The 14609-nt window shown below is 58.3% G+C and overlaps 1 protein-coding gene and 1 long non-coding RNA gene across 3 annotated transcripts in view; both read left to right on the top strand.

Moving 5' to 3' along the window:
- LOC149123478 (uncharacterized) overlaps window positions 1–14609 on the top strand; it is a 427738-nt gene that overhangs the window by 112828 nt on the left and 300301 nt on the right. The gene's annotated exons all lie outside the window — the stretch shown is intronic.
- Window positions 8134–13387, top strand: HOXC10 (homeobox C10). 2 transcript variants are annotated; one of them, XM_089308443.1, is made up of 3 exons: window positions 8196–8346; window positions 8484–9009; window positions 12260–13387. In XM_089308443.1, the coding sequence occupies exons 2-3, from the start codon at window positions 8595–8597 to the stop codon at window positions 12535–12537; spliced, it is 693 nt and encodes a 230-aa protein (XP_089164569.1). In that variant the 5' UTR covers window positions 8196–8346; window positions 8484–8594; the 3' UTR covers window positions 12538–13387. The 2 variants fall into 2 exon arrangements, with proteins under 2 accessions (XP_008254768.3, XP_089164569.1); XM_008256546.5 differs by having other exon boundaries at window positions 8134–9009.

The following is a 14609-nucleotide window of genomic DNA, read 5'->3' on the forward strand; positions in this document are numbered from 1 at the left end:
GCTCCACCGCCCTCCTGCCAGATGTCTCCGTCTGTCGCAGTTAAATGTGTAGGGTGGAGGGGTGAGGCTTTCGCTTTTTTTTTTCTCTATGAGAAGACTGTATTGGAATTTTTATATACAGTTTTGAAGGAAGGAGGGGAGAGGAGCAGAAGCTGGCCCCCTCCTGAGGATGGAAAGGTGGGGCCAGGCCCCTTCCCCTTAGGCACAAATGGCCAGGCTCCACCAGACACCACTGGACACCTAGGCTGGCCCGCCCTGATGTCTGTCCAGGGGGTGTCCCAGAGCAGAGAGACCCAGAAATTGGTTTCATAGGGGCTGGCATTGGGGAAACACTGGGGAAGGAGGTGGCCTGTGGGGACAGCGGCCGCCACACCCAGCTGGATCTGCTGCATGTTGCTTCTGTGTCCAGAGAGCCGCGGGGTCCTCTCAGTGCTGACTCTGGGGGCACTGGGTTCTTCTCTGTTCCAGGTTCATGATTTGGGGGAGGAAGTTGCAGACCCATTTTCCCACCTTCCTCCCCTCTGTTCTGGTGTAATTCCACGTGTGTCTGTCTGTCAATACAGTTCTGTTGGACGCAAGGCAGGAGCGCTGTGGCTGTTTCCTTGAGGGCCTGTTGTCGCTTCTGCAGGCAGGGATGTGACTCTCTGATTTGTAAATGTTGGGTGTGTGCAGCCTCCAGTTCCCTCCTGTGCCCCCAACCCCACCCCACATTTTGAGTCCCTATAGCTGCACCTGAAGAGAATTGTTATCTGTACACCCATGCCTGCAGCATGCAGTGAATGCACGCTAAGGGCACACGTCCCCGCGTTGTGCAGTGAGTGTGGCAGGAATGCCGGGAGGGTCCCCTGTGTATCTGAGTGTGTGACATTTCTCCAGGTGTGAGGGTGAGCCACCGGCCACTTGAGGGCATGTTAATCCGCTGGCTGTGTTTCCTGGAAAAAAAAGCAGAAATTCTGTTGAGTTTTCTTTTGAGAAAAAATGACAGAAACTCTAGGGGATGAACCTGTTTATAAAACAAAATATCAGCCTTCACATGGTTCCTGATTTGGGAGCAAAATATTGAAAGCTTGGAGCTGTCCCTTTTCCTGCAACGTGCAGCCCAGACTAGATTTCTGTAGGGTAGGAGGCGAGGAGTCATTGGGAAAGAAAAACAAAGACTCTGACCCAGGCCAGCCGGGGACCTGCCAGTCCTCAGTGGCCCTCCAGAAAGGGGGGGCGGTAAAGAAGGGTGTCTCCAGTCCCCCAAACAAACCCAGCTCTGGGCTCCTGGGATGTCCAACCCCCCTTGCTACTCAGGGGCACTCTGGCCGCCACCTCTGGGGTAATCCCTGCAGCAGCACAGCCCAGGAACAAAAGATTCTCGTCTAGACGTAGCCATAAAGCGCCCCCCGTGCCTCTAAACCCAGTTTCATTTCGGCCTTAACGACCCAGTCTGGCCTGGGTTAGAAAACGCTTCCGCCCTAAATAGTAAACAAACCGCGCGCCCAGACCCCCACCCCAGCACCCCCTTGCCCACATTGCCCCTTTCCCTCCAGTCTTTCTCAGCGCCCAGCTCCCCAGCCTCTGCCCCCCCTCCCCAGTAAATAAACCCGAGGCCGAGTTCAAAGTTTCCCAGAGCTAAGGAGGAATGTTGGTTGTAAAAATCCAAGTTTATAGCGCACGTGGGAGTTTACAAGGGTATTAAGTGGTGTGGGCTGAGAGTACCCCGGGCCCCTCCCCCTCCCAGGATGGGTTTTGGGGGTGCAGGGGGAACCAAGGGCACTTGAAATGAAAAGTGGTTTGGGGGTATCCTTGGATCTGGGGTTTCTTTGTCACTCAGCCCTTGCGGTCCCTGGGCCGTGTTCATACAAGGGGGCAACTCACAACCCCTACCCAGCACCGCGGAGAGAGTGTCCCTGGGTTCCAGATTCCAGCTGTTCCGTTGGAAGGGTTGGGGGAGCCCTGTTTCGAGAATGGGGGAGGCAGCAAAAAGAAGGTATAGGTCAGGTATTTCACAGACAGAATCAGGATACCAGGGCCAGAGCTCAACCAGAACAGGAGGTAGCACCTTGGAGTGATTTCTTGAGTGGACTCGGGCATAGAGGGCCTTTCTTACAGGGTGAAGGAGAACTTTGAACTTCAAGGGAGTCAAGGGCACCACCCCTTCCCTCTCCCCGCCCCTCTCAGGAATCTGCCCGGCCATTCGAGCCTGGGCCAATGCTCCCTGAAAGGGGGCCGCCCCTGGGGTTTCCTGGTGCCCCGGGGCTGGCTAGCGCTGGTGGTGACCACCCCACCCCACCCCCCAGCCCGCCAGGATCGCCAGCACGCGACTGCACTCTTTATTATTCATATAAACCTTTGGGAAAGGCAACGCCCGGGAAGTTTTTATAACTTTGTTTGGCATAAAAGTTTTACAAGATTTCCCCTCCCTTTTGTGAAAAACTTAAAAGTTTTGGTCGTAGCATAGGACGAGGTCTCAGATCTTTGGGCGGGAAGGGAGAAAGGGGGGCTCTGGGGCCCCAGCCAGAGGAGGGGGTGGCAGTGGGGTGGGGAGTGGGGGGTGGGGGTGGATGTCTGGAGCTGCTTTTTCTTTGCTTGAAGGCAAAATGGCTTGAAGGTCGGGGTTAATCCCCCCTGAGGCCTACCTTGGACCAGCTTTGGGAGCCAACAGAGTGTGCTGGCCTTTGGGTGCGCCCTGTGCACTCTGCTCTCTGCTTCTGAGAGCGTCTCTTACAGAGCCCCAGATTGGGACAATGGTGCAGGAGAGGGTCTTTCCTTCATACCCGCTTGTTCTCCTGCCAGCGCTCACTTGAGCTCTCTCTCTCACTCTCTCGCTTGCTCTCTCTCTCTCTCTCTCTCTCTCACACACACACACACACACACACACAGCCTTGCACACCCCCCCCATAAGCCACTGCACAAAGCAGAGACCCATAACCTTGACTCAGACTGCCGATTTGGGAAGGTCTCTGTACACAGCCCGAGAAGTCAACGGTGACCCTGAAGAAAGAAGCCACAACACTGGGAAACCCCTGCACGGAACCAGAGAAGACAGAGCAGCAATCCAGGAACACAGAGAACAAAGGTGCCCACGGGGTGGAGGGGGACAGGGTCTGAGGCTGGCAAGCCCATGGTGAACCCCTCCGAACTGCCTCACCCTCCATTTCTTCTGACTACAATGTTGGAGGCATCAGTGGGGCTCAACTTCGGCTCATTCTAATGTTCAGCTCTGGACAAAGGCAGGCCTGGGGGCTAAGTCTCCTCTGGCGGGAGGCGAAGAAGGTGGCGATTCCTGGCCCTGGAACCTGGTACTGCAGGGAGCCCTCAGCGTCCGTGGGGAGGTGCCCCCAGAGTTTGCTTTTCTTTCCCTCTAATGGCGACTGCTGAGGCCTGGCCGCTGGCCGCTGGCCGCCACCCGCCGCAGGCCGCCCTACACTTCGCCTTGTGGATTGCCGAGCTGAGGAGAAGGTCAACTCCAAGCCTGCGCCGCTGGACTGGGGATGCACGCGACTGAGCCTGATGCTGTCCCTCACCCAGCCCAGCACGACAGAGCAAAATACGAAAAGCTAGCAGGGGAAGTCAGAGGGCAAGGAAGAATGGAAACGGACCGGGAAGAGCAAAGAAAAAATTGCACCACGAAGAGGAGAGCAGAAGAGGATGTGGGGAATTAGAAAAACAACAAATTACCAAAGCGAGAGGCTTGGAAAAACAAACAGAAAAGGCATGGGGTTAGGGGGGAGGAATGAAAACTAGAAAGAAGCAAATACAGAGGTGAATAAAGCAGGAAGAAAGGGAGAGAGAGACTAGGGAGGGAGAGAAAGAAACACTGCAAACAGAGGTCTTGGAAAAGGAATTTAGCTCCACGGAGGATGCTTTATATTTTCTTTTTTTCTGGAACAAACCAGCCCAACCACAACCCGACACTGCCTGGAAACCTGACCTACAGGGGCCCCTCAGATGCAAACTATTAAAAGTGGGGAGCAGGGCCTTCCCCCCAAGATAACCTCCCATGTGTTTCCTCCTCCTAGGGCTGCCCGAGGCCGGCTCTGCTGCGGTCTGGTTTCGATTCGGAAAGCGAGATTAAATAAGTGGCGGTTTCGAAGCAGTAGGGCAGAAATCTGGATTCAGAGGTCCCGGGGAGCACTCGGGGTAGAAGTGAATATTTGCGGCTGTGTGCACACAATTACGTGCGCGTCAGACACGTGTGTAGCCCTCAGCATGCGGCTGGTGCGAGTGTGTACAGTGTCCAGAAGCGAGGACGGTTCCACCAGCCAGGCAGCCGGCGTGGCTGAGAGAGGAGACGGTGATCCGACACCCAGAGCACGCCAGAGGCCCCACTAAGCGGCCTCGGCCTCCCGCCTCTCTCTTGTACCTGTTTGGGGGAGGAAAAAAATTTTTTTCTGAGCATTCCACTGTGTAGCTGGGATTTCCCTGCTCCTGCATGAGCAGGGGCAGAGTCTGGTGCCAGTGCCGAAGAAAAGCAAATATTTCCTTCAAATTTTGGGAAGAGGGTGATTTATCTCGGTCTCCAAAGCCCGAGGAAGAAACCCCCGGCCACCAGTGGTGTGATCTCCCGTTCCAATTTGCTGGAAGACATTTGCATGTGCACACTTTCTTTTACCTTCTTGTCACTATTGTGCCCCAGGGGAAGGACACGCTTCCCTTCCCGCCTCCTCTGCGGAATTTCTCAGGTGACTTGTGTAACTTCTTGGGAACTGTCGTGGGGGGAAGCAGGATGGTTCTGGGGCGCTTTGAGAGCGACGGCCGGGGAGACAGCCAGCTGGGGCTCCTGCTTGCTCCTTGGCCTTTGCTTGCTCCTCCTGGCTTCACCTGGGGTACTCCCACCCCAAGGGCTCCAGGCCTGAGCAGTCCCACTAGGACCCTTCTCTCCCTTGCTCTCAGCCCCACGGGCCGGCAGGAGGCCCGCCCCAGCCCTGCAACCCTTCCAGATTCTGGGGACAGGGAGGAAAGGGCCCGGTGGGCCATGGCCAGGCCTTGGTGCAGCCTGAGCTCTGCTCCGCCTGCCCCTGGATTTTCTTGTTCCCCTGTTGAGGTTAAAAAGAGTCAGGCATAGGAGCAGGGCTCTCTCTCTCTCTCGGCGTTCCCAGAAAGTTGGAGAAAGAAATGGCATAAGAGTCGGTCTGGGGCAACTAGAGCAACGCGGTTCTCCTCTGCACCCCCATCCAGTTGCCAAGGGCAGAGGCCGAAGGGCCTTGGCCCTGTGGGGTAGGGCCGGTGGGCGCCTGGCGGCGGCTGCCGGGACGGCCCTCGGGCGCCTTTGAACGCCAAGCCTGGACAATAGGACAGAAGCTGTCTTTGCTCGTGGCCTCGGGCAAGACCGAGCCCAAGGGGGCAGGGCTGGGACCCAGGCCTGGCTGGACCTCCCTGCACCAGCCCAAACGATTCCCCGGCCGCGTCCCCGCGCACCACGGCCTTCTTTTCATCGCCACTGAGTGAGAGGAGCGAGCCAGCCCGCGGAAACCCAACAAGTTACCCACGCCCCCGCAGCCCCGTCCGAGTGCGAGCGGGCCGGCTCCCGGCTGGCTGGCAGCGCGGGATTTGCGTTTATCTTGCGTAATTAGAGGCGAACGTTTGTCCCAACGGGGGTCCCACTTAAGCTGATGAATTTTATTTCTTTTTTCATTAATGGGCCGTGTTTATCATACTTCTAATTGTTTCAACTTTAAACACTATTCGTTCTTGTGAGGATGAGGGGAGCCTGGGGGCCGGCGGCTCCCTCTCCCCGGGGGGTTATTCCCATTCGGAAAGGCGAGGATTCCCAAGCGACTGCATCCCCTCCCGGGCCTGAAGTGAGAGGTGGGCTTGAGATGGGGGTCCCGCTGAGGGGGGGGGGGGCGGAGCGACTCCGCTTCGATCTCGGATTCCCCCGGGTTCCTCCTCGGGACTTGTTTTGGAAGAACAATCTGGGGTCAGTCTCGTCCCGCTTTTTCTGCAGGCACCCCAACCCCCTCCCAGGCTGGGCTCAGCCTCGTCCCCTGCGGGGGCTCTTCCCTCACTGCCTGGCCCTGGGCGGAGGCGGGGGTAGGGTGGTCCTGCTCCGTAGCTTCTACCACCCAGAGACAAGCCAAGAGCCGCTGAGGTGGCCCAGCAGCACCCGGCCCAGGGAAAAGGACCCACCGGACTCCAAAGCTGGGTGGGGGCAAGGCCAGGGCCCTGGGCCGGGCGGACGCCAGGGGCAGGCGCACCAGGCAGGAAAATAAAGGCGGCCTGAAAGAGGGGGAGGGAACCCTCCAAAGTCATATAATTCTCAATTGCTTTGGTCTTTAATTTCATCGTCCCATAAATGAGGAAATATCAGTTCCCATACTAAATTTTTATCCCCGGCTGATAAATATGACGGGAAATTTTCGTTGGGTCCTCGTAAAAGGGAACGGTTTCGATCAGACTGGTGGGGAAAGACTTATGCAGATAATACAAACAGAGTGGCCATAAAGTCGCTTCCCGCGGGATGGGTGGCTCGACAAATGGCTCCCTGGACTGACTGCGGCCCTGCGCTGTCCCAAGTCTGGTCTGGGGCCTAACAGCCTAACCTTGCCCCGGATAACCCTGGGCCGCCCAGGCCTCGGGGACCCCTCCAAAGGAAAACATAGAAACGGTTCCCATCTCCCCTCCGCTGGCCTGCAGGCCAGCCACGCGTGCACCCCGCGGCCTCACGGCTTTCTGGGGGGCTTGGGGAGCCCCTGCCCCTCCTCTCTCACGCCCTGGGCCGGGGAATCCGGAGAATTTCTTCCTGCGGTGCTATCGGAGCGGCCGCCGGCTTGGGCCTCCTCCTCCTCCCCGCCAGGGCGCTAGGCGGCCGGGGTCCTTTCCTCCCCCCGGCCCGGCTCTGCGGCCCTTGAGGAGGTGGAAACCAGGGGCAGTGCCCAGGGGAGGGCGTGGGGCGGGCCGGGATCCCGCTGTTCTCCAGATTCCGTTTCCTGAGGAAGGGGCGTAGAGTTTAGTTCGCTTTGGGAGAAAGGCGACGCAGAAATGGAAAGAACCGTTTGCAGCATCCATCTCCCCCGCCCTTTCCTTCCCTTTATTAAACAACGAAGACAGCAACAAACAACAGACTGCTTTCTCTTCTCCTTTCCAAAATGCTCCAGGGCCACTCGGTCCCGCTGGGTGTCCGATGTACTCGCGGCCAGTGGCCTGGCTTCCCGCGTGGTACGCGGTTCCCCCAAAGCCCGCCGAGGCCCCCGCGGGCTCCATCTTTCTCTCCTAGAATATTCCTTTTCCAAGGTGGGGTTTGGGGGGGGGGGCAAGGTCAAGCGGATCGCAAGGGCCGCTGGGGTCGGGAGCCAAGCGGCCGAACCGGCTCCAAGGCCAAAGCCTTCCCGGCCGGCCCCCAAGATGGTGACCACCCAGCCAGGCGCAGGCCGCAGCGCCCCGGCCTCCAGCCCCTGCGGGCTCGGAGCCTCCTCTCCGGGGGAGCCCTGCCGGGGACTGGAAACCCCCTCCCGGCCCCACCCGAGACGCTGGAGTGTCCCCGGCAACCCCCTGCGGGGAACTCACCCCGCAACCAAAGCGCCCAGACGCGCGGGGAACGCAGAGGCGCGGGGAGCAGAAACTTTGGTCCTGTCCGGGACTCCTTAACTTTGTTCTCCCTCTCGCTGCCCACCTTCTCCCCCGGACCTCACCCCGCTCCCACCCACAGGGGAAGATGCAGGCGCGGGGTGGGGGTGGACGAGAGTCGCGGAGAGAAGCGGAGGTGGAGAGAGGGGAAGAAGTACCTGGATCGTGTGTCTTGACCTTTTAATTTGAATTTGACTGTTTTGAGCCCCGGGTAGCCTCTCTCTCTCTCTCCCTCATTTCTCCCCATCTCCGCCCCCCTCTCCCCTGGAGTTCCAGGCTGGCTCCCGGGTAAACAAACCCCACTCTCCCCCAAGAACTCCCACCCCACCCCCGCCACCCCCCTACCGCCCCTGCCGCCCGGGGGGCGCTTCCTTTGTTCGCGGGGAAGGGCTCGGGTGCCCCTACCCCGAGGCAGCTGCTAGGTGGCGCTGTTACTCCACGCTGCGCGCTCCGCCTGCCGACAACTTGACCCCGCTGACGTCACGGCCGTCTGAATCATCAAGGCCATTTTCAAATCCCATTGGTCTAGCCGTCACATGGTGAGGACCGAATGCGCGGATAATTATGGAGCTGATATTTCCCCCCCCTCCCCTTCTTTTTCCTCCCGCCCCTCCAACCGCCCCCCCCTCCCGGATGGGGAAAAAAAAAAAAGATGTCAGCTCCTCCGCTGTAGTATTGCTCCTTAAAAACCCCTCTCTCTGAAAATGACATGCCCTCGCAATGTAACTCCGAACTCGTACGCGGAGCCCTTGGCTGCGCCGGGCGGAGGAGAGCGCTACAGCCGGAGCGCAGGCATGTATATGCAATCTGGGAGTGACTTCAGCTGCGGGGTGATGCGGGGCTGCGGGCTCGCGCCCTCGCTCTCCAAGAGGGACGAGGGCGGCAGCCCCAACCTTGCCCTCAACACCTACCCGTCCTACCTCTCGCAGTTGGACTCCTGGGGCGACCCCAAAGCCGCCTACCGCCTGGAACAACCTGTTGGCAGGCCGCTGTCTTCCTGCTCCTACCCACCTAGTGTCAAGGAGGAGAATGTCTGTTGCATGTACAGCGCAGAGAAGCGGGCGAAAAGTGGCCCCGAGGCTGCCCTCTACTCCCACCCCCTGCCGGAGTCCTGCCTGGGGGAGCACGAGGTGCCCGTGCCCAGCTACTACCGCGCCAGCCCCAGCTACCCCGCGCTGGACAAGACGCCCCACTGCGCCGGGGCCAGCGACTTCGAGGCCCCCTTTGAGCAGCGGGCCGGCCTCAACCCGCGCGCCGAACATCTGGAGTCGCCGCAGCTCGCGGGCAAAGTGAGTTTCCCCGAGACCCCCAAGTCCGACAGCCAGACCCCCAGCCCCAGCGAGATCAAGACGGAGCAGAGCCTGGCGGGCCTGAAAGGCAGCCCCTCGGAGAGTGAGAAGGAGCGGGCCAAGACTGCCGACTCCAGTCCAGACACCTCGGATACCGAAGCTAAAGGTAAGGCCGCCTGGGCCGCGCGCGCGGGCCCGGCTGAGGCGCTCGGGCACTTGGTCTTGCGGCCCGGGGCGAGAGGGTGGGGGGTGGCCGGGGGCCGGGGTTGGGCCGAGGAGGCCCCGGTCGGTCTTGGGAATGCGACCCCCGGCTGGGGCGTGCGGCTCCCCTGTCTGCTGCGCGCCAATGGGTTGGGGAAGGTAATCCGCGACGTGGAGGTGCTGGGCCAGCCCCGGGGCCTTGGGTGCTGAGGCGGGGGGCGGTGCGCACCAGCCGGCAGCCTGCGGGCGCCCGGTGCTGCCCAGGATGGTGCCCGCTGCTGGGCACACGCTGGCTTCGGTTTGCTTTCTCAAGGCTGCTGTTGCTGCTCTCCTGGGGGCCAGGGGTGGGGGAGCCGACGTCCCCCAACCCCCTTCCCCGACTCAGGTCAGAGGCTTGTAGGGAAAAAGAAAGAAGGAAAAAAAAAAGCTTAAAATGGCGATCTGGAGCCAGGGACTGGAGAAGGCTTGGGAGAGATGAGAGATGTCTTTGCATTGCGTTTTCCCAGTTGAAAATTGTTTCCTGCGAAACGCGATTTGTTGTTTGCCTGTGGGTCTGATATGTGCCGTGCGGTTTTGGCTCCTGCGGTTTTTGGCTCGGCCGGGGGGCCTTGGGCAGCCGGGCTGGGGCCGGAAGAGGTGGAGGTGAGGGGCCGCCGGCCACATCCCTCCCTCCTCCAGATGCCTGGCTTGGGGATGGCGCTGGAACCGGGCATTTGGAATGTTGTTTTTTCATCTCCTCTTTTAATTCCCCCCCCCCTTTTCCTTTTTTTTCCTAGTTAAAGTACGTTCCTTCCCACCCCCACCCCCACCCCATTGGTTTCTGAAAAGCAGCCTCCAAATGAGAATGGGGAAAATTTCTGTGTGCGTGGCAAGCGGTTTTCTCCTGAAAGGGAGTGTGGCTCTGGTTGGATTTCATTGTGGTTTGGGTTGCAGAGAGGAAGCCTGGCCAGAGTTCAAGCTCAGGGTTCAAGATTCATGTCTGCTGGAGGACCTGGGGCCCTTCAGGGCCTCTCTCCCACACCTGGAGGAGGAAGGTGGAGGCTGTGGGGAATGAGTTCCTCGCAAAGTTGGCACAAAACGCACCAGGAAAGGCCCAACAGGGAGGGATGGAGCGGCTCCCCAGGATACTGGCTGCTGGCGGCAGCCAGCGAGGGGCGTGCTGGGTGGAGGGGCAGATGGAGTTCGCAGTGGAGCTGGCTGGGGGCGGCCTGAATCTCCTGGTGCTTTGTATGTGGACGCGACGACGCACACGCGTGCCTGAGGGTGACCTGTGTCACACTCACACACACCCCTCTCCCCCATGTTCTCACATGCACACACACACACACTCAGGCATGCCTGCTCTCATAGGCACACACAGTCTTTTGGCGGGCAAGAGCAGAGCCTCAACCCTCGGGGGCTGCTCTGCCAAGGTGGCCTGGGCCAATCGGCCCGTGGAGACCCTGGCTGGCCGGAAGGAAGATGAGCATGGGTGTGTGCCTGGAGGAGAGGGCACAGGGGAGCACACACACACACACAGGGAGCCTTGGTTGTGGCACATGTGCAGTGTGAAGAGCTCCCTCCCTCCGCAAACCCTGAGTTTTGCTGGGGTACAGATTGGGGGTAGGAAAAACTGCTTCTAGCCCCACTAAAAGCAAAGTCAAGGTTAAGAAGTCTGCCTCCTAACTGGGACTGCAGCCACCCAGTAGGCTTCCCTTTCTCTCCTGCTGTTCCCACCACAACCTAAACCCTCCCTCCCCAACTCAGCCCACCCATCACCTGTCCTCATCTTGCCCCAAACCCCATCTTGGTGTCTCCATCAAGCCAAGGGCAAGAGAGTGTTTAACTATATATTTTCCCAATTTTAATTTCTCTCACTTCTCCCCCCTCCAAAAAGAAACCCGCAACAAACCCCCAAAAGAAAATTTAAAAGGGCAGAATTAGATACGGAGAAGCCGTGAGCAATTTGGCAGGAAGATGCAGGTGCAGAAGCAGAATTATTGAGGACAGAACAGTCAGGTTTTCAGACTGAAGCCTCCTCAAGTTTGCCTCCCCCACCCCCACCCCCCAGCGTTTCCTGGCTTCCCTAGGGTCTCTGCCTCACCCCCAGTCAAGATAAGACCCGGGAACCTGCCACCCAGCTTCATTTGGCTCAGGGAGGAGAGAGCACAGGGCTCCTTTGCTGGGTGCTCTTCAGGGTCTTCAGACTCTGCTTCTCCCTAAATGAGATGGCCCAGTGTCCCCCCCCCCCCCCCGCCGTCTCCTGCCTCTGCTTCGCGTCAACAAGGGTGTGTGCCAGGCAGAGAGACTGCCAGTGAGAGAATGGGAAATATACACAATCCCCCGTAGTAGCTCTTGACGCATGCGGACACGTGCGAGCGGATCTCTGTGTGTGCCTGTGTGTGTATCGGTGTGGGTATCTCTGCAGGTACATCCGTGTGCATACACACCGTCCACACACAGACTGGGCAGGGGACTTCCAAGAGGCTGCATGTCCACAGGCTGTGTCTCTCCCTTGACCTCAGGTCCTCCCTCTGGCCAGGGGAGTGGTCTGAGGACTTCTCAGCCTGCCCCAGAGCTGTTGCCCCTGACCTGCGCTGGGGCACGAGGCTCCCCAGCCTCAGCTACATGCACCTGGGCAAGATGGCAATGGGGGATCCAGTGAGGCAGAGGCAGGAGCTGGGGGCCTGGTGCAGGGACAGCTGGCTGGCCACTGGCTGCCAAGAGCAGGACAGGGTCCCTCCACCGAGCTGAAAGGGGTCAGAGCTCCCTGGGCACTGCTCTGGGCTGCGGGGTGGACTGCAATCAGGTCTGGGGCCTGGAAAGCACTTGTCTGTCTCGGTTGGATTTTTTTTCCCTCAAAGCTGGAATGGAGAACAGCACTAAGGGAGGGGCTTGGTGAGGTTTTAGGGCGCCCAGCAGGGTCAGCAAGCTTGGGAGGAGGGGAGTGAGACCACTCAGGACCTGCGAGGTTAGGTTGCACTTGATTAATATAAACTGAATGAACACTTTGGAGAGAAGGACCTCCCCCCTTTCTCCCCTGTCAATCTAGACCCCAGAGAAATCCTAAGAGCCCCCAAACCAAGAGGACCCCACTGGCCAGCCAGGCCCGCGGGGCAAGAGCAGGTCCCCTGTGCTCCCTCGGCTGCCCCACAGCAGGCTGGCAAAGCAGCAGCGCCTCTGCGAGGGGTTTCCTCTTCGAGGAATACTTATGCAAATAATGTTATTTTTAACAGAGGAGATAAAGGCAGAAAACACCACAGGAAATTGGCTGACAGCAAAGAGCGGAAGGAAGAAGAGGTGCCCCTATACTAAACACCAGACGCTGGAATTGGAGAAAGAATTTCTGTTCAATATGTATTTGACGCGAGAGCGCCGCCTGGAGATTAGCAAGACCATTAACCTTACAGACAGACAAGTCAAAATCTGGTTTCAAAATCGCAGAATGAAACTCAAGAAAATGAACCGAGAGAATCGGATCCGGGAACTGACCTCCAATTTTAATTTCACCTGAGCGCGGGGGGCCTCCCCTCCCCCTCCCCCTTCCTTCCTTTCCCCGCCCCTCCTCCCTTTGTGCCTGGTGATATATTTTTTTTTTCCTCCCTGAGTATAAATGCAACGCGCCTGCAAAAAAAAAAGGCAAAGACCTCAGACTCTCCTCCAAGGGACCTATGGTTTGTGCTGTGAGGATGCCTCCATCTAAAGCCTGAGAAACGGGGTGCCGGGGTGTGCAGGGTGGGGTGTGTCCTTGTAGGTGGGGGTGGGAGTGTGGCTGGTGTGTGTGTCAACCCCTCACTCCCCCACGCACGCACACACAGCATTCTGTTCTCCAGAATGTTAAAGTTAAGACTGAACCCACCCGGTTGTAGGGGAAAAACAGGCAGAGGGAGGGTCTGTAATCTCGGAGAGCACATCAGAATCGCTTCTTGTTGCTGCGTCCCCTCCGTAGAATAATAGACGTTTGGGAAAGTTCCACTAGTGTTTGTGTGTTTGTCGTAGCGCCCAGTGCCTCCACCAAACCTCCTCGTGTCTGTGCCTCCCAGTCGCTCTGAGAATCTGCTCGAAGTCTTGTATTCCTACTGCCTTCTGCTTTCCTCCCGTCTCTCCCAGCACCCCCACACCCCCATTCACTACCATCTCAGAAATTCCAAACAGAGGAACAAAAAAATTAAACATAGAACATAGCAAAGCAAAGGCAGAATGCCCGCCCCTCCCCACCCCTGCCCACACACCCTCCAAAATTGCCCTGTCCCTGTCTGGGAGTTGTGTTATTTAAAGATATTCTGTATGTTGTATCTTTTGCATGTAGCTTCCTTAATGGAGAAAAAAAATCCTAATAAATTTCCAGAGTCGTAATCCTGAAATGGGTGGCTTTTTGTTTTTTAGTGGTTTTTTTTTTTTAGCGACACCCCCTCCCCCCGAGGAGCTGAGTGTGTGGATGTGTGTGTTTTGTGTTTGACTCATCTCCCAGAGCCTTTCTAGAACGTCTCTTGGCGGGTTTAATGTAAGTGAGAGACCATAACGTTGATTTAAATATTATCCAGGTGACCACAATAAGTCAAGGTCATAAAACAGTAATGTCAGGACGGTCTTGGTGCGCGCGAGAGGTGGGTTTTATGATCTGCAAATATAATGTGTGCTGCAGTAAAAGATGCATTTAAAGGTGACTGGAGGAGGGAAAGAGGCAGAGAGCAAGCTGCAAGCTTGAGGAACAGACGGATCTGATTGCCTGGGGTGCTGAGTGGGCGCACCCCACTGCTGCTGGGGGCACCCCAAGAGCCCCCCACCCATCCAAGGAGAGGAATAAACTTAACCGCTGGAGGGGCAAGAGGAGCTCAGCGCCACCCCACCCCCCCACCTCGACAGCAGCGAACAGAAGTGCCGGCAGCAGCAGGAGGAGGCAGCGACAAGGTAAGAGAAGCGGTTTCTTATTCTTCTCTTGGCGGCTGAGTGGGGACTCGCGTCGTCCCCAGGTGCCTGGCGTGCAGCGGGCAGAGCCGGGAGGAAGGTGTTTCAGGCGTTCGAGCTCGCTAGGAGCCCAGGCTTGCCTCGTGGCCACTGGCAGCTGAGGGCAGCGGCCGTGAGCCCCCTCTCCACCCCTCCCCGGCCCATGGCTGTGGGGTTTGGCGGTTAAAGGAGGTGAATTGGTGGTTTTTGGCTTCTTTATCTCCACGGGCATTTAGGGTTGCCTTGAGGCAGACACACAGGTCTAGGTGTCGCTCAGTCTGGTTGTGTGTTGCTGCTGGTGGAGGTGGGGGGTGGTGCTCGAGAGGGCTGGAGCTTCAAGCTTAGGTTTTCCTGCTTTTTGCTGGTTTGGATGTGAGCCTGGTCCAAGCTCTTGGTCCCCACGCTCCCTTGCTTGTGGGGCTTTGCCAGGCAAAGTGGCCTGGCTGGAAGGGACTCCGGAGCCCCGGGCACTGTGGTGCCGCCACCCATATTCCTCAGGAAACCCACGCCGAGCTGAGAGAGCGACAGGATCAGAGCAGGTCCAGGAGCAGAAGGAACAAGACAGGGGACCCAGCTCAGAGAGGAAGGACGATACTCTCCCCCCCCCTTCCCAGGGCCAGGGCCAGAGGCAAGGGGATA

This window comes from Oryctolagus cuniculus, chromosome 11 (assembly GCF_051225735.1).
Source record: "Oryctolagus cuniculus isolate XC-2025 breed Fujian yellow rabbit chromosome 11, ASM5122573v1, whole genome shotgun sequence".
NCBI classification, from domain to species: domain Eukaryota; kingdom Metazoa; phylum Chordata; class Mammalia; order Lagomorpha; family Leporidae; genus Oryctolagus; species Oryctolagus cuniculus.

Coding starts and splice junctions, on each gene's coding strand:
- HOXC10 (XM_008256546.5), top strand. CDS start 8,259: ATGACATGCCCTCGCAATGTAACTCCGAACTCGTACGCGGAGCCCTTG. Junction 9,010..12,259: donor CTCGGATACCGAAGCTAAAG/GTAAGGCCGCCT, acceptor TATTTTTAACAG/AGGAGATAAAGGCAGAAAAC.